The sequence below is a fragment of the Orcinus orca genome, chromosome 1, assembly GCF_937001465.1.
Source record: "Orcinus orca chromosome 1, mOrcOrc1.1, whole genome shotgun sequence".
In the NCBI taxonomy this organism is placed as follows: Eukaryota; Metazoa; Chordata; class Mammalia; order Artiodactyla; family Delphinidae; genus Orcinus; species Orcinus orca.
This window is the reverse complement of record NC_064559.1, coordinates 131651337-131670785: the sequence shown is the minus strand read 5'-3', so window position 1 is coordinate 131670785 and position 19449 is coordinate 131651337. Positions and strand designations below refer to the sequence as shown.

The following is a 19449-nucleotide window of genomic DNA, read 5'->3' as shown; positions in this document are numbered from 1 at the left end:
AACAGCTGAGCTAAAGCTGACCTTCCACATATTCACTCATTTATTCAATAAATACTTGAGTGCCAGGCACTGGGCCTGCCACTGTAGAGAATTAGAAAGCCAAATAACACTTTTCTGGTCTTCAGGGAGTTTAAACCTGCCTACTCCAGATGGCTCCATTAGTCATTTCAGACCACAAAAATCAACCATGGAAAATAATCCTCAGTCACAAGAGACTGCTATTCAGCCACCAGATGCTAAATAAATACTGATTTTCGAAGCCTTGCATTCTTGTTATATCCATAAAACAAAAATTTATTGTATTCAGATTCCAAATGTCCTCTTAATCAAGAAGCTCCATTTCTTCATTCAGCCAATGCTAGATGTGTTTTGGGTTTTTTTTTCCAGAGGAAGGTTATTAGCCTTTTAAAAAATCATTATATGTAACCAGATCCTACAGTGCTGCTGTAGATATTTGGGGTCCATCTGTGTCCAAATAGGGTCTTCACTATCTATCCACACACCATCCAGCAGCCTTGCTCAGACCCAACATACCTGCGCCTCTACAATTTCTCAAGGCAGTCTTTGCCCTTTCATGAAATGTTCCTATGCTGCTGCCCCTGGGACATTCAAGCAGTTCTATACCAAAACAACTTGTGCCAGAGGGATGGCTGAGGCATGCCACATTTACCTATACTTCTTCAGCATAGAACAGAAGGCACCTCCTCACTTCACTTCCTACCCTGATTTCACTTCTATTTCTTAACTGCTTTGTGCTTCCTCACTGTTGGCTTTACTTGTAATGTGCCTTCCACTGACTGAGACCTTAGAACCTCTTCCCTATACCCTCAACCTCTTCATAGGATGCTGACTCTATCTCACTGCTCTCATTAAACCTGACTGGTTTCTGGTGGGAGCTGCTCATACTCTCACACCTCTTACATTGCACAGCGAGGAAGGCAGCAGTAGGAAAGGGTGGTATGGGTAGAGGCTTAGTATTATCTTGGTTCTTCCTGCACTCTCAGGCAAAAGCACATTTTCCTTTGAGGCAGGTGCCATACTGCCCTTTATCTGTCCTCATCTCTGTCATATGCTGACTTCCTGGTCATTTCCCCATGTTCACGGAAGACTGGTACCTGCTCACATCCTTTTTCTCTATCCAACTCCTGCTATGATCCTAGAAAAATTGAATGTTCATGTAGATAACTCCTGTAACAGGCCAGCCTCATGGTTTTTCTGACCACTAAATTCTAATGACCTTAATTTCTAATCCGTTTTGGCACCTAATTCAATCCTGGATCTCTATCAAAATTTGGAGCTATTCCATATTAGATACCTAAACTCCAGCATCTCATTTTTTGACCACATGCCAACCTACTCATCTACCTCTAACTTCTCTAGTCTTGTTATGCCTTCATTTTAACCTACCCATCTGTCCCCTCTTAATCCCCTTCTTTCCCTAACCAACCAATGTACTATTAGTTATTTGAACTATCTGCACCCTATATTTCCGTTAGCTACGTCTACCCAATAAAATGCCAGCCTTGGAAAAACAGCTACAAACCACCTTCTCTACTTCTACACCCAGGTAGCTGAGTACTGCTTGAGAAAAATCACAGAAAAATAGTATTATCACTATAGTTGTGGTCTCCAACCACAGTCGCCAAGTGCTTAGCACTACTGACTAATGTTTTCTTCGTCTTCTACCTCTCTTTTCTTTCCACTCAATATTCCAAACCTTTACCAGTTTCCTGAAGCCCCTTGTTCAGTCCTCATTTCCGCCTCTCATTCTTTTTTTTTGCGGTACGCGGGCCTCTCACTGTTGTGGCCTCTCCTGTTGCGGAGCACAGGCTCTGGACGTGCAGGCTCAGCGGCCATGGCTCACAGGCCTAGCCGCTCCGCCGCATGTGGGATCTTCCTGGACCGGGGCACGAACCCATGTCCCCTGCATCGGCAGGCAGACTCTCAACCACTGCGCCACCAGGGAAGCCCTCCACCTCTCATTCTTAAGGGATCTGAGGACAGTGGGTCTGATTCCCTCAATTATAATAATATTAATAATTATAATAATAATATAATTCCCTCAATTATAATACTCCATTTCTGCTACAAATTTTTCTACCTACATACCAGCTCTTCCCTCTTCCTCTCCAGGTATCCTCAATCCCATGCCCAGCTGTCTGCTCTCCTTGAGCCACATTATTTCAGTTATCCCATAATACTTCTCTTTCCCCCTGTGATGGTTCCCACCCCTTCAGTCTATAAACATGCTCACACCTCCTGTCTCCCCCAGTTACCTTCCAATCTAAGGCTGTGTCTTCTCTATTGCCTCTCTTCTTCCTTATTCATCCAAACTCTTAAAGAATAGCTTATACTAGTCATCTCCTTTTTCTCATTTTTCATGCACTCCTTTATCTAGTCCACTGATTTTTGTCTCCCACACTCCACTCAAACTGCTCTTGCTAAGATTATCAATGCCATCTTACTTCCTAAATCCAACGGATGCTTTTCAACTCCTACTCTACAGACTATCTCTGCTGCTTTTAACAGTAGCAATCATTTCCTTCTTCCTGAACTCTACTACCCCAGTTTCTGTGATATTTTCATCACCTCTTTGACTCTCCTTTCTTGGTCTCTTTGGTGGGCTCATCTTAAGCGCTGGTACCCTACAGGATTCAGTCCTGAACGCTTTTCCTTTCTCACATTGATCTACCGCTTTGGGTAATCTCATCTACTCTTTTCCAAAATTTGCTCCTTAAAAACCTGTTGTCTCTGGGTATTAGAGATACATATATTAGAAATTATTGTTAATCTTGTTAGGTGTCATAATGGCATTGTGGTTATGTTTTTTAAAAAGTCTTTACCAATTAGAGAAGCATACATAAAGACTCACAGATGAAATGATATATCTAGACCTCCTATAAAATACTACAGCAAAAAAAGAGGGAGGCTGGGGGTGGGGGGGAGGGATGAACTGGGAGATTGGGACTGACATACACGCACTACCATATATAAAATAGATCACTAACAAGGACCTACTGTATAGCACAGGGACTCTACTCAGTACTCTGTAATGGCCTATTACAGAGTAAGAATAAGAGTGGATATATGTATATGTACAACTGAATCACTTTGCTGTACACCTAAAACTAACACAACATTGTATATCAACTATACTCCAATAAAAATTAATTTTAAAAAATTAAAAAAAAAATAAACTAACTTTACATTGCTTATCAACTCAAAATAAAAAGAGGGAGGCTAGATAAAACAAGACTGGCAAAAAGGTTGATAATTGTCAAAGCGGGGCAGGAGGTACATGAGAGTATGTTATATTGTTCTATTTTTATGAATGTCTTAAATTTCCATAATAAAAAAAAATTTTTAAGTAAAAAACCCCCTACTGCTTGCTGTGTATTCTCTATCTTAATTATTGGTAACTTCACCTGTCCTGTTAACTAAGCAAAAAACCTTGTCCATAACTCAACCTTTTTACTATTCTTCTAAATCCAATCCATTACCAAAGTTTGCTAATTTTATCTACCTATAAAGTTCTCAAATCTGCCTTCTCTTCTTTCCATACTCAGGCTCTCATCATTATCACTTAACTCCCAAAAGACACCTAACCCATCTCCCTACTTCCACTCTTAGTTAAGTTCATCCTCCAATAAAGTGATGAACTCAAAACAGTTTGATTACATCACTCCCAGGCTTAAAATCCTTAACAGTTTCCAACTTTCATAGACATCTTGGAGTACATATATCATATATGGTGCTGTTTATATTGGATCCAGAGGTTTACACTGTACTCTAGTATTGGCAACAATGAAGAGGCCCCAGGCTTTTATGTGCTCCTGGGAAAATCCCTTCCCCAATCCCTCTTTATCACTCATAACCTCTTTACCGCTACCTTGACCATCAGCATTAACCCCATTAAACTATGTATCTGTTTATATCAGTTACCAAATCATCTCTCATCCTCAGAAGCTATTTCCCCTAAAGTTCTGGAATCTCCTCTCCTAACTCCTCCTATCCCTCCTCAAATTTCTAATTCAGGATACAGAGGGCTGACTGTAAGTTAAACACAGATTTTTGACTGAGCAGAGTTGTGGTGCCCCTACCCCCTGGGCATTGTTCAAGGGTCAACTATATAATATGATAGGATCTTTTTAAAAATTATATATGTATATATTTATTTATTTATAAGTATTAGAGCAGAAAAAAGTCTGGAAGGTGTTGTGAAATAACAGAAAAAATATATATATTGGTCTCTGCTAATGGTTGCTGGCACGGGGCTCCTGAAACCCTTTTTTTTCTTTTTTTCCTGAAACCCTTATAACTTCCTAAGTGATAAGAGCACTAGGAACATCTCTCGTTCTAACGTTTGTCTTTAACCCTGTCCCTGACAAAGAGCTCTAAAACCTCTGTAAATTCTTAAATGATAAGACATTAGGAGCATCTTTTGTTCTATTAAAGTGACTCTGAGTGGGCACTAAGATGGTTCCTGGATGGGGGGTGGTAATGAGAAAGACCAAGCCATGATTAGAAGCTTGGAATTTTGAGCCCCATCCCTCAGTTCTGTAGAGAGGGGAGAGGGACTGGAAATGGAGTTAATATCTTATCATGCCTAAATGAGGAAGCCTCCATAAAATCCCCAAAGTATGGGTTTCAGAGAGCTTCCAGGTTAGCGAACACATCCACATACTGGGAGCGTGACACACTCCAACATCATGAGAACAGAAGCTCACGCACTTGAGACCCTCCCAGACCTTGATCTATGTACAATTATCTCTTCATTTGGCTGTTCTATCTCTTCATTTGGCTGTTCATCTGCATCCTTTATCATATCTTTTAATAAACTAGTAAACATAAGTAAGGGTTTCCTTTAATTCTGTGAGCCGTTCTAGCAAATAATCGAACCCAAAGGGGAGGAGGTCATGGAACCTCTGATTTGTAGCCAAGTCAAACAGAAGTTGTGGGTAACCTGGGGACCTAACACGAGCAATTGGCATCTGAAATAGGGAGCAGCCTCATGGGACTGAGCCCTTAACCTGCAGAATCTGATACTATCTCCAGGTAGTTAGTGTCAAAATTGAGTTTAACTGTAGGACACCCAGCTGGTGCAGCAGAATTGTTTCGTGTGGGAAAGAAACCCAATGGGACTTCCCTGGTGGCTGCATTGGTAGGCTGATTCCCTCAGAGGTTAGGAATCTGCCTACCAATGCAGGGGACACGGGTTCAAGCCCTGGTCCAGGAAGATCCCACATACGGTGGAGCAACTAAGCCTGTGTGCCACAACTACTGAGCCTGCGCGCCTAGAGCCAGTGCTCTGAACAAGAGAAGCCACCGCAATGAGTAGCACACGCACCACAATGAAGGGTAGCCCCCGCTCGCCGCAACTAGAGAAAGCCCATGTACAGCAATGAAGACCCAACACGGGGGTTGGGTCAAAAATAAATAAATAAATAAATTTATTTTTTAAAAAAAGAAAGAAAAGATAAAACCCCCACACATTTTGTGACCAGAAATGCCAGAAGTGAAGTGTTCTGAGTGAAAGTAAAGGAAAAAGACACAAAAGGAGAACTGTAAATTTTTCCAATACAGGTGTTAATATTATTTATATCTAGTTATCGAAATTATTGCTGTTCGTTTTTCATCTTTTTATCTATATTCTATAAAAAATACATATTGCTTTATTAATAAATGTATCAATTTACATGCCCATGTGCAGTATATGAGAATACAGCAGGTAATATTTTAGATTATAGCAGATTTTATAACATTAAATTAGCTGTACTTACTATTATTTCAGACGCAAAACACCTTAAAGGATCATCTCCAGTGTCATCAGACTGCTCAAGGAATTGTGCTGTCAGCAAAGGGCATTTCAAGCTTCTGAAACAACTAAAATTTAAGAAATGGGTAATGATGAATACAGCACTTCCTAAGTATAAAATACCTAGTTTTCACATGAAAAATAACATAAGCACCAATAACCCAATGGCCTGTAAAACTGGTGATATAAGATCCTTCTTACTAGTAATGGGGAGAGCATGAGAATACCTTGCTAGATTCAATGCAGAGAGTCACTTCCATGTCTGGACTATACCAATGGATACTGAATATTTATCTTAGGACCAGTGCTAGTGTATATGTAGTTTTCATTAGTTTAAGGAAAATCAGGACAATGCAGTAATTTTTTCATAAAGCTATATTTGTTTAATTTAGAAAATCAAATTTATTCTGTGATTAAGCCTTACCTATTTTAGTTAAAATATGTTTTCTTTCCTGAAATAATGGGTTTTATAAATGGTAAAAAATGCTTTAATGTCCTAACCTGACAAAATAGAAAGCTAACAGTGGTTTTAGTCTCAAAATTTTAAAAATAAAATTACTGGTCCATATTGTTCAATATAATCCAGTCCAGCACTACCTAAGAGTCTCATATATAATTAAAGCCCCATATATAATTAAAAATTTTTTAGTAGTCACATTAAAAAAGTAGTAAGAGACAAGAAAAATTAATTTAAATAATTTCTCTTATTAACCCATATGTCAGAAACATTATTTCAATATGTTACCAGTATAAAAATTGAGGTATTTTAGTATTTCTTTTAATAACAAGTCTTCGAAATACAGGGAGGATTTTACACTTAGAGCACTAAATTTGGACTAACCATATGTCAAGTGCTTGACAGCCATACTGAACAGTGCATACATAGTCTACAGCAGGGGTCCCCAACCCCTGGGCCACGGACCAGTACTGGTTCTCGGCCTGGTAGGAACCGGGATGCACAGCAGGAGGTGAGCGGCGGGTGAGCCAGCAAAGCTTCATCTGCCGCTCCCCATCACCCCCCATGGCTCCCCATCACTTGCATTACCGCCTGAACCATCCCCCACCTCCTGCCCCTCCCCATCCGTGGAAAAATTGTCTTCCACGAAACTGGTCCCTGGTGCCAAAAAGGTTGGGGACTGCTGGTCTACGGTACCCCTGGAGTGAATGCTACTGGGTTCTCTGCTACTGTTTTTGTTGTCAAATTGGAAGTTCAGCTGTCTGGTGCACCTTCTGCTGCTTTCAAAGGGAGAGTAAAAACATAATTCCCCTGAAGAAAACCAGATTCTTTGCGCTACACCCATCTATTTCCTTCACTGCTATTATTCACTTACCATGGCGAGTAAAGGCAACCCATAGAAGAATATAAGTAAACTAAACAAATGGATTTTGGTTTCATTTTTTTAAAATATCGATGCTTCATTAAATGCCCATGTTATATCAACTGAACTCCATATTCTTCTAAAATTCAAAATTAGAAACTAGATTTAAATTTCCATTGCAAACAAATAAAACAAAGAAACATAAAATAACTGAACTATCACTTAAGTCCATTATGAATTATTCTTAAAATATACTTACAATTTCAGTATTTCATCCTTTAATTTTTCATTTTCCATTGAGCTTTCCTTGTTATCAATGACATCTTCCACAAAAGGCTTAGTGAACTCTATTAAGGCCTTGCAGCACTGACAAAGGCCATAGTCATCTGCTTGTATTTGTTCTTTTGAGTATGGAACAGGAAGGAGAGACAGCTGACTCCAAAGCGTAGACAATGCTAATCCAACTGAATATGCCTTGTTGTTACGAAGTTTCTGAATCACTAAAACAGAGACCAAGTTGTTACTTGAGGCAGCCTCATCAAGTATGCTAAACATGGGAGAAGTCCAATAAATGCAGAAGTACAACACATATTTCCCCCCCATATTTTGACAACTCTGATATCAGGATGACATATCATAGCTTAACTGGCAGTATTTTTTTCCTTCTTAGGGGTTCATAAAATAATGGAGCATCTTACAATCATGGCACTTTACAACAGATGCCATGAAATTTTGTTCAGGTATGTTTACACCACAGGTTACATACTTAAAACGAAAACACTTCTTTCCATATTTTTTGGTTGTTATAAGTATAAAATAGGAACAAGTGTCTTGTAAACTATAAAGCACTGTAAAAATGAAAGGCAGTAGTATTAGATTTTTTTCTAGAAGACTTTAAATATTTCAAGTTATACAAAGCTGTTGGGAATTCACATTTAAAATAAATTTACTCTAGCTTCTGATTTTGGGTCCTTCTACCAGACTCTGAGTTATATGTATGTTATAAAATGAAAAAGTGGTCTCTTCCCATGCATAAATACTGTCTGCCTTGGTTGCCAAAGTCCATTACTTATCAATACTGTTTTTGCACTCAGTTATGGAAACTTTTCTTTCCACACTTGTTTCATTGTTCAGTAGTACCTTTGTTATTCCCAATCCCAACCTCCTAAAGCAAAGGCTGAGCATTGCCCTGCCCGATACTGTTCTTAATTAAGATACATGACTACCACAATGCTATCAAACTGAGCACTGCAGAGGCAATCCTTTAAATATGTTTACAGGAAAAATTCTAAATATAAGCTGCAGATAGGAAGGTTAAGCAAAAACTATAGGTCACAACAAAGCACATGAAAAAGAGCATGACATTCAACAAAATATTTACTGGGTACCATCTCTGTGCCAGGTATTGCCAACTTTCTATGAGTAGCAGGATTCAAACTCGCATTGCTATTACTAGTTTAAGCAGAGTACTAAATAATTAGGCATAAACTATGGGACTTCCCTGGTGGCGCAGTGGTTAAGAATCCACCTGCCAATGCAGGGGACACAGATTCAAGCCCTGGTCCAGGAAGATCCCACATGCTGCGGAGGAAATAAGCCCGTGCACCACAACTACTGAGCCTGTACTCTAGAATCCATGAGCCACAACTACTGAAGCCTGTGCACCTAGAGCCTGTGCTCCTCAACAAGAGAAGCCACTGCAATAAGAAGCCCCTGCACTGCATCGAAGAGTAGTCCCCGCTCGCTGCAACTAGAGAAAGCCCACGCACAGCAACAAAGACCCAACGCAGCCAAAAATAAAAAAATAAATTTATATAAAAAAAATAATTAGGCATAAACTTTGCTATAGTGTTGACATCTTGGAGTAATATCAAGGCACTTACACAAATAAAACAAGAAACACTTAGATGTCAATATACTCATTACCTGTTTGTAATGGCCGAAGTAAAAGAAGAATAATTTGGGATATCTGTTTTCCAGAGGGTTCTTCAATCAGCTCAAGCAAACCCAACAATAATTCCTTTGGATTACATAACTATAAAAATATTCACAATTGAACCTGTTTAATACAAGTTGTATTTAAAGCCACATGATTATTATTTTTAAAAGGCATATACTGAGACAGTATAATTATTTTTGTTTAACAGTAAAACACCTCATAAAAAGTTTTTAAAAAATACACTAGCAGGGAGAATGGATACATGTATATGTATGGCTGAGTTCTTTTGCTGTGCACTCAAAACTATCACAACATTGTTAATCGGCTATACTCCAATATAAAATAAAAAGTTAAAATTAAATTTAAAAAAATACACTAGCAAAACAGAGAGTCTGAGATTCTGTGAAAGCAAGAAGTCAAGGGTCTCCCAATGGACAACTACATTTAAGAGACTTAAATTCCTGACTAATGGAAAAGTTAGAGAAATAGGGGAAAGGAGAGCCTGAACACCAGAGCTGAGGTTTCCTCTGAGCTTTGCCTGTCTACTCTGAAGGCTGCCTTTGTCTCCCAGGGCTTCCAGCAGGTGGGATCTTTCTGTCTCATACTGCTAGGGTAGTTAGATGAGTGTAAAGTCTCTTTTGTTTTTCCTGAACAGACAAAACTTTGCGTTGCTTTCTGACTGGTTATATTTTATCGCCTCACTTGCCTTGTTTCTCTAGAAGCTCTCATAGTTAATAACTAATATCTAGGGAGTTCCCTCTTTTCAAGTACATATTTGTATCTATTTACAGTGACCTCTAAGTGGCTTCTTATGTCCTTTCTCTTAGAGTTTCTCTCTTGTAACCATCATTTTTGGCTTATAACTCTATTAACCTTTTACTCAGAGTCTACCTAAGGCTGTCAGTCACCACTAACCTATTTCCTACTCTTATTTCCTCTGTTATCACTGGCATTCTAGGTTTTTCATATTCTTTTAAGGAACATACCATAGAGGAAAGAACACTCATATTTGATTTTAGTTCCAGCGTTGCCAAAACATCAGTGTGGTCTGAAACTACCTCTTTAAAGCATGAATTTCACATCTGAACAATAAGCTACTTTTTAAAAAATAGAGCTTTTTAGGCCTCTCTCTGAAGATTCTGAATCAGTGGGTCTAAGATGAGGTCAGATAATTCTTACATCCAGAAAATCTGGGAAAAATGAAATGGACTGGCCCATCCAATAAATAAGGATGGGCCTTTTCTCCAAAGAGTTCCCACCTATACTTTCATGAACTAAAAGCTTTCTCACCAAAAACATTAAAGGGAATTATAAAACATTGCTGTGTATTGTGACAAAGAGAATCTAGTTGTGTTAACTTACCTTTACCAATAAATCAAGCATCAGAAAATAATACTTTCTTTTATCATGTTCCTTATCATTCCATAAAAGGTATCGAACAACAGGACCAACAAGATTCCAGCCCATATTCTTAATGATGACCTGTAAAAACATTTTCATAGTACAATAAAGCAAATACTGCCATCTACAGGACTCTCACAGTGAGCTTTCTTAACCTGGAGGAGCTGACAATTTCCTCTAAAACAGGAAAGATGAGGCAAGTGAATCCATGAACATCTCACCATTGACTTCCTAGGGTTGGCTGTTAACAGGTAACAGCATTCTAAAATAGTTTTTAATACTTTCACTGAGGAAAGGCAAATGGGTCTTTACTTTTAACCAGGTAATTTGGTCTTTCCCAGTTTTTAAATAGTTCCTCTAGGGCGTCCCTCGTGGCGCAGTGGTTGAGAATCCGCCTGCCAATGCAGGGGACACGGGTTTGAGCCCTGGTCTGGGAAGATCCCACATGCCGAGGAGCAACTGAGCCCGTGTGCCACAACTACTGAGCCTGCACTCTAGAGCCCATGAACCACATATACTGAGCCTTCATGCCACAACTACTGAAGACCGTGCGCCTAGTGCCCGTGCTCTGCAACAACAGAAGCCACCGCAATGAGAAGCCCGCGCACTGCAATAAGAGCAGCCCCTGCTTGCTGCAACTAGAGAAAGCCCGCGCACAGCAACGAAGACCCAACGCAGCCAAAAATTAATTAATTAATTAATTAATTTAAATGCTAAAGTATAGCAGGAGAATAGTCACTTCTACCTGGGGAAGGCAAGAAAGGCTTCCCAGAATAGGTGATAGCTATGCTAAGGCTTGTTAAAGAAACAGAAGTTTATCAGGCATAGATAGGTGGGAAATACATTCAAGGCTCAGAAACAGCATTGTGCTAGGACTTAACATGTCCTAGAGAACTAGCAACAGAAAAATGTCAGGGTATGTGGATACATAGTTCAGAAGAGGAGATGCTATCTGTTTACATCTTTATTTATCAACTGGAAGTTTTAGTGTTTGTCTTACCAACCTGCATGAGGTCCCTATATGTTAATATTCACTTCACTGTATTTACGACAAATTGTCATTTGGTTTTTTGGTTGTCCTAATTTTTTATACAGCAAAATACAGTGATTTTTTTTCTTTGGTCCCTTTTCTAGTGCTTTTAGGTCTAAAACGGTTTTCCCTTGAGATACATAAATACTCATTTAAATTAGAAAAAATAAATATATATACACATATACTTATATATACACACATATATACACATATATATACATATATACGCATATACACACACACACACACACACACATATATTGCCTTTCTTTTTATTCAGTAAGATTTACATTGGAAACATGGCATAAAATGAAGCCTTAAATTGATTTTTTTTAAACAAATAGCAAAACAATCATGTTTTTTATCTAATGGGATAGCTTCCATTGATCTCTCTGAATATTTTTTTTGCACTAGTTTTTTCTTCTGCCTGGCACACTCTTACCCAGACAGTCCCATAGCTTACCGTGGGGCTGTCTCTGCTTCCTTCAAATTTCTGTGCAATTTCACCCAACACAACCCATCCCCCTGATCATGCTGCATTATTCTCTATAGAATTTATCACTTTCCAACTTACTAAATGATTTATCTGTCTTTGCTAGAATTTAAGATCCATATGGGGCACTGATTTTTGTTCATTACTGTATCTATTCCCAGCATCTAGAGTAGGGCCTGTTACAAAACAGATGTTCCAGGGCTTCCCTGGTGACGCAGTGGTTGAGAGTCCGCCTGCCGATGCAGGGGACACGGGTTCGTGTCCCGGTCCGGGAAGATCCCACATGCCGCAGAGCGGCTAGGCCCGTGAGCCATGGCCGCTGAGCCTGCGCGTCCGGAGTCTGTGCTCCGCAACGGGAGAGGCCACAGCAGTGAGAGGCCCGCGTACCGCAAAAAAAAAAACAACAGATGTTCCACAAACACAGGTTGAATTATGTCTATTACTTCTAAGCATGACAAATTATCCTCTCTCCAAAGATCTGATATTATGTCTTGTTTTCTTCTATCTTTTCTGTGGCCTGACTTTTAATATTTAGGTCTTTACTAATCGGGAATTTATGTTATATATTATTATAACACATATAATTTTTCCAAATTACTAAATATCAACAGTGCTGATGTTGAAAACCCCTGCACTGTAGTGTCTTAGGACAAACTACCATTCCTGTGACTTAAAGAAAAATTTTTTTACACAAAGCAGATTAATAGTAAATCTTGATCAATCTTGATTGTGTCACCTGCAAGTAAACTAAGGTGCAGTTTTAAACTCTGTCTTATCAATATCTGAACCTTTAAATTTAGAAGACCACATTACAAAGGTGATCCTCAAGCTATCAAGGCTAGGCCTCACTATGCTTAAGTCTATCACAATCACCTAATCTCTAAGAGTGACACACAAATCTACATCTTAATGTTGTATTTCTCTACTGAGCTCTAAACATTACTTTTCGATTGCCTGCTGCATCTTAAACTCAACGTTGCCAAACAATGCCAACTTATTTGTCCTCTGCCAGGGAACTTTCTCTCCTCCTTAAGTTACCCGTTTCTGTTCAGGATGTATTGTCTTCTCAGAGGCTAGAAACCCCATCACCTTTGCCACCTCACAATCAGTCCTCTCTCTTCTACTCTAAAACTTCCTTTCAAGTGCTACACTGTGCTAACCAGAGGCAGAGCAGAATCGTTAAGAGCTCTGGAAACAGGCTGCACAGGTCTGAATGCCTGATGCCACATAAAAGCTGATACTTTTGTGCAAATCACTTATCATTCAGTGACTCTTTCCTTATCTAGAAAATCCTATCTCACGGGATTCAGGAGAGACTAAGTGAGTTAAAAGATGTAAAGCACCTAAGACAGCACCTGGCACATAGTAGATCTCAATAAATATTATTAACTTTTATTAATTTTATTATTAGCTAAAAGTAAGGTACTCTCAAAGATAATCCTCTGAGAATGCAATTGGGAAAAATCAAGGAGTTAAAGAAAGCATTAAATTTATTTTATTTGGGGCTACAAAGGTATTATAAACACATATCAAAAACAAATGTACTAAATAAAATGTGCTAATTTTTATTTAAAAAAATATAAATAAAAAGGGATAAGACCTTTGAACTAGTAAGAGATTCTATAACAATGTATGATTAAAAAGTTTTAGTAATCTCCTAAATACAATCAAGGTGCCCTGGATATAATCCTAGGCCAGCATGACTAGATTGTGATATCAACAAAGAAAAATTTTTTTTTTTTTTTTGGCCATGCCGCATACCATGGGGGATCAGAGTTCCCTGAGCAGGGATCAAACCTGCGCCCCCTGCAGTGGAAGCGCAGAGTCTTAACCACGGGACCGCCAGGGAAGTCCCCCAAAAGAAAACTTCTGTATAAATAAATAGGACTATAAATGAAGAACGATTATGTTCCTGGAAAGAAGATGATCTTCCCTTATATAAGAAGAGGGGTGGGGATGGGGGAGGGGTTCAAAGACACAAAATTAGGCAGTTTGTCAACACTGTGTCCCAGCTGTTCCTGATCCCAAAAACATCCTTTCTCATTGTGCAGAATGATTTCTCAGACAATTGTAGCTGGATGATATTGGCCAGTAAGGTCATCCAGCTCTCCCAAAATATGATCTTACTTAATATTTGGTTTCCCATATACACCTGGCTGAAGGAAAAGAATGTGCTGATGACCAAAAATGAATATGTAGCCTGGCTGATACTTATATTTCTCAATGTAAATTGCTAATTCAAATACCACTTTGATCTCTAAACCAGAAGTAATCCCCACTCTTCTAAAGCATTTTACTTACATTTCAACTATAACACTTACTCTGGAGAAGCTAAATGAGTTAACAGATATAAAGTATCTGTTTATTCTGCCTCCTATTGCTAGTTCTTTACATGTTTATCTCTTCCACCAGACTGTAAGCACCTTAAAATATATAATTAGTCCTAATTCCTTTTTATTTTCCACAGTTTTCTACTGTGGAAATTTAAGTTGATTCTTAAATGTTTGCTGAAAAAAATAAATGGATGAATAATAGCATCATGTGGCTATTCTCTTCCTAGTAAAGACTGAAAAGTACATACAAAGATTATACTTACCTTATTCTCTTCATTTTGAATAATTTCTAATAGCTGATCTATGTGCCCTTCATCTATGCATCTTTGGCCTGCTAACTGAAACAGGCCAAAATCTTCCTCTTTGAAGTCTTGCTCTTCTAGGATTTGCTGGCAAAAACAAAATAAACAAAAAAAACAGTAATTTTAAGCAAATGAAAATTCAATAACTACTTGACTTATTTTATCTCTCTCTAAAAAAAGAAATGTTTAAATTCTAGATAAGGTGCACATAAGTGTATATATGAAAATTAGGATAAGCCTAAAAATACTTTAATAAATCATCTTGAAATCCACTGTACCAAAGAAATCTATGAGAAGGATCAGTAAATTATAAAGATTATAAAGATTATTTCTCCAAGTGACATACTCCAATCTGTCTTCCTGCCTTCATGCTATTTATTCATAGGTCAAAAAAAGCAAGGATTAAAGAAGATTAACAATTTGAGTGACTGCAGATGTAATTAAAAGTAATCTGTGCTCTGCCCATATTTTGAAAGATTATTTAACTTCATAAAAAGAAAAAGAAAACATTACTTACACATCTCTTTATTATGGAATTAAATTCCTCCACAGCCATTCCTTCTTGTTTTTCCTAGTTTTGATGCTGAAATGTACTAACATAAGACAAACTGTTAACTATCAGTAATACTATATTGAAATATTAATAAGTTGTTTCATTCTGATTATTAATAAATACAATAAAGAAAATGGAAAGTTTTAAAGCTGAAATGGTTTTACTGAAAGTTAGTATGTTAGCCTAAGAAAATTTAAAGAAAGAAAAGCCTCCTGTTTCATCTTTTAAGTTTCCCTGGAGCATAATTTTGAAAGATAAACTCAAGGAAAAAAAAATCCTCTAGTGCACTCCCAAGAGGCAGCTCAAATTTGGACTACAAGGGCTTAAAAAGGCAGTCTTTTTTTCTCCAAAAGGTGGGCCTGAAATCAGTTCTAATCATCAGGGAATTTTTTATTTTTTAACCCACTTGACAGAAAATGGAGTGCAACACAGCTCACCCGGAGGGGGTGAAAGTTGAGATGTCCTCCACCGCCAAGTGTGACCAGGGCATTTGTACGAGATGTAGTCCCCCCAATATAATCAATCGAGCTAGTGAAATCACTGTATCGCACGGAGGCAAGGCAACAGGCCGCCCTCAGGACAACACCGTTGCGTTCCCACGGGCCATCGTTTCCCCCGGAGGGAAGGCCCGTTCCACGCCCCGCAGGAGGGGCGGGGGGTCGGTAATATCCTCACAGCAGCGCGCTCCAAGGCGGATAAAACCCCAGCGCGCGTGCAGGCGGCATCCAAGGGAAGCCATTTCTCCCTGTTCCCGCCTGCGTCGGACTTCGGGCCCCAGACCTCGCGGGGGCGCCGGGTTTTCTGAGACTCACCGTCCACCGCGAGCCCCGGCCGCCCGGGACCCCCGGTACACCCACTTACCCGCCAGGCCTCTCGCCGCCCTCCTTCTCCTTCTGCTCCTCCTCCTCCTCCTCCTCCGGCAGAGCAGGCCGCTTTCCTGGCCCCGCCCCACCCCAGCCGGCCCCGCCCCGCGCTACGCGACGGGAGGCGGAGTCTTAGGGGAAAGGCTCCTGGGCCGGTTCCGACGCCGACGACGCTGCCAATGGCCGACTGGGTCGGGAAGGTCTCTGCCGGCCGTAAGGCCCGGGGTCCTCGCGCCTCCCGAAACGTCGCAGGTAGGAAGAAGGGCCTTCCTACGTTTGGAACTGAGAACTGGTCCCCGACAGAATTCCAGACTGAGGCGTGCGGGGCGCTCCCGAAAGGTTGCCCCAGGGGAGGAGGTCTTCGGGGCAGAGAAGGCCGGGAGATTCCCAACGCCGAGCTCTGGCCTTCTGGGAAAGACCTTCGGCCAGACCCCCACCTCTTTACACTAGTGTTTCGAGATTTCCCCCAGAATGGGCTGTGCTCCAGGCTCTGAGGGAATGAGAAGTAGAGGTCCTGGGAGCCTGCAGCTTGGGTCGCCAGAGTGGATAAGTGACCAGGGCAGCGTCGGTAGGCCGAGTGCAGCTGACCTCGACTCAGGCACTGGTTCTTCTTCCAGATGTGCTGCTGCTTTGGTGCCCTGGTTCTCTGAGGTGTCAGACCCCTCTTGCCCGGGAGCGAACATTTAGGGGGACGGAGAGCGGTTGCCCCTAGGAGTACCCAGATCTCGGGCTTTCAGGAGTGCTTAGCTATGCGACTGTGATACAAGAAAAATCAATCCTGAGAGAGATACATTTTAACCAAGAAAAATAATCAGTTTGCAAAACCAAATTGGATTCCCTTCCCATTTCATTTGATTTTCACACAGAATTGGAAGTGAAATGTGTGGAAAAGAAGAAAAGATGGTCTACAGTTTATTTGGGCAAGAATCTGTCCTGTAACCTGGTGTGTTTGTGTAGACTTGACCTACTGTTTTTTGTTTCTTTAATTGTAGGTACTAAGCAGACAAGTGCCTTGAAACAAAAAGATGCTTCTAAAAGGTATGAGAACTACTCAGACAGCTGCTTTCACTTATCTGTTAATCACATATTAATTGAACCATTTTTTAAAACAATAATGGGTGCTACCTCAGAGAAAGTTATTTTGAGAGAAGGGGAAGATCTGGGAAGTACGATAAATTCTATCATAGATTGTTATTTTACCTACTCCACACCTTAAGAAAGTCCAATGGACACTTTTAGATTGCTGGTGAAGGTATGAGTATCTGTAGAAAGATGTCAATGGGAATAAACATTCCTGAATTAACCAGGTACTTTTTTTTCATCTCTTCACATAGTCTCCTTTTTTTGCATTATATGCCAGAGACTCCAAGAAACCTTTTTTGTTGTTGTTGTTTGTTTACATCATGTCCATATTTTCAGCAAAAAGTTGTCCTGTACTGTTTATAGGCATCTCCTAAAAAGGCTTTATCTCCTGTCAAAAAGGTTTTTAGAATAGATATAGTCTATAAGGATGATTAAAGTATACATATCTATAAGGTATCACTTTATAAAGTATTGGCTTTGGCCTTAATTTACTCATTCTTTCAAAAATTATTTACTAAATGTAAGACATGCCAGATTTGTGTTAGGCCCTGAGGATATGATTTTTAAAAATTTTTTTAATTGAACTATAGTTGATTTACAATATTATATTAGTTTCAGATGTACAACATAGAGAGTAAATATTTTTGTAGATTACACTCCATATAAAATAATATTAATAATATTAAAAAATAATAGCTAAATTTCCCTGTACTGTACAGTACCTTCTTGTTGCTTATTTATTTTATACATAGTTTGTATCTCTCAGTCCCATACCCCAGTCTTGCCCCTCCCCCTGCTGTCTCCCTACTGGTAACCACTAGTTTGTCCTCTATATAAGTGATTTCACATAATATTTGTCTTTTTCTGTCTGACTTATTTCACTAAGCATGATACCCTCTGGGTACATCCACATTGTTGCAAATTGCAGAATTTCATTCTTTTTTATGGCTGAGTAGTATTCCATGGCATGTATAAACCACATCTTTATCCATTCATCTGTTGATAGACACTTAGATTGCTTCTATATCTTGGCTATTGTAAATAATGCTGCTATGAACATTGGGGGGCATGTATCTTTTCAAACTAGTGTTGTAATTTTCTTCAGATATATACCCAGGAGTGGAGTTGCTGGATCATATGGTAGTTTTAGTTTCAGTTTTTTAGGGAACCTCTGTACTGCTTTCCATAGTGGCTGTACCAATTTACATTCCCACCAACAGTATGGGAGGGATCCCTTTTCTCCACATCCTCGCCAGCATTTGTTATTTGTAGACTTTTTGATGATAGCCATTCTGATAGGTATGAGGTGATATCTCATTGTGGTTTTGATTTGCATTTCTCTGATGATTAGCAGTGGTGAGCAGTTTTTCATGTTCCTGTTGGCCATGTATATATCCTTGGGAAAATGTCTATTCAGGTCTTCTGACCATTTTTTAATTGGGTTGTTTGTTTGTTTTTATATTGAGTTGTATCAGCTGTTAATATATTTTTGGGTATTAACCCCTTATTGGTCATATCATTTGCAAATATTTTCTCCCATTCAGTAGGTTGTCTTTTCGTTTTATTGATGGTTTCCTTTGCTGTGCAAAAGCTTTTAAGTTTCATTAGGTCCCATTGGTTTATTTTTGTTTTTATTTCCATTTCTCTAGGAGGTGGGTCAAAAAGGATCTTTCTGTGATTTATGCCATAGAGTGTTCTGCCTATGTTTTCCTCTAAGAGTTTTATAGTGTCTGGCCTTACATTTAGGTCTTTAATCCATTTTGAGTTTTTGTGTATGGTGTTAGGGAGTGTTCTAATTTCATTCTTTTACATGTAGCTGTCCAGTTTTCCCAGAACCACTTATTGAAGAGGCTGTCTTTTCTCCCTTGTATATTCTTGCCTCCTTTATGAAAGATAAGGTGACCATACGTGTTTGGGTTCATCTCTGGGCTTTTTATGTCAAAGAGTATTCTGACTGTGTTCTCTTCTGGGAGTTGTGTGGTTTCAGAGGCCCTGAGGATATGATTTTGAACAGAATACACACAGTTCCTTTCTAGTGGAACAGAGAAATACCAGTTAAATTATCACAAATAAATACATAATTACCAATTATGATAAGTGCTATAAAGGAAAAGACTGTGATGGAGGAACTAGAAACCGGGGTCCAGTAAAGCTGGAGGTTGGCAGGAAGGGTGGTAGGTTTTCAGGGAAAGGCTTCTCCAAGAAAGTAATAATTAAACTGAGACCTAAAGGCTAAGTAGGCATTTACCAGACCAAGAGTAGTGAGGCGAGACCGCCAGCCAGAAGTGGCAATATGTGTGACAAGAAAAAGCTTA

The 19449-nt window shown here is 39.4% G+C and overlaps 2 protein-coding genes across 11 annotated transcripts in view; one reads left to right on the top strand and one right to left on the bottom strand.

The window, feature by feature from the left end:
• GLMN (glomulin, FKBP associated protein) overlaps nucleotides 1-16149 on the bottom strand; it is a 42620-nt gene extending 26471 nt beyond the window's left edge. For 2 of the 3 annotated variants that reach the window (XR_004484629.2, XM_004263023.4), the window contains exons 1-7: nucleotides 16050-16149; nucleotides 15153-15228; nucleotides 14597-14722; nucleotides 10436-10555; nucleotides 9061-9169; nucleotides 7394-7634; nucleotides 5781-5883 (exon numbers count right to left, since the gene is read on the bottom strand). Coding sequence is in view for 2 of the 3 variants with exons in the window: in XM_004263023.4 (XP_004263071.1) it covers nucleotides 5781-5883; nucleotides 7394-7634; nucleotides 9061-9169; nucleotides 10436-10555; nucleotides 14597-14722; nucleotides 15153-15191 (738 nt within the window). In the remaining variant the exon portion in view is untranslated. Of the gene's footprint in view, nucleotides 1-5780; nucleotides 5884-7393; nucleotides 7635-9060; nucleotides 9170-10435; nucleotides 10556-14596; nucleotides 14723-15152; nucleotides 15229-15625; nucleotides 15646-16049 lie in introns of those variants that run through there. The other variant, XM_049714401.1, reaches the window with a different exon arrangement.
• A 17-nt stretch (nucleotides 16150-16166) lies between these two features.
• Nucleotides 16167-19449, top strand: part of RPAP2 (RNA polymerase II associated protein 2) — an 85396-nt gene continuing 82113 nt past the window's right edge. For 7 of the 8 annotated variants that reach the window (XR_004484630.2, XR_007479032.1, XR_007479031.1 and 4 more), the window contains exons 1-2: nucleotides 16173-16303; nucleotides 17044-17089. Coding sequence is in view for 4 of the 8 variants with exons in the window: in XM_004263024.4 (XP_004263072.1) it covers nucleotides 16231-16303; nucleotides 17044-17089 (119 nt within the window). In the remaining 4 variants the exon portion in view is untranslated. Of the gene's footprint in view, nucleotides 16304-17043; nucleotides 17090-19449 lie in introns of all 8 variants that reach the window. The other variant, XM_049714361.1, reaches the window with a different exon arrangement.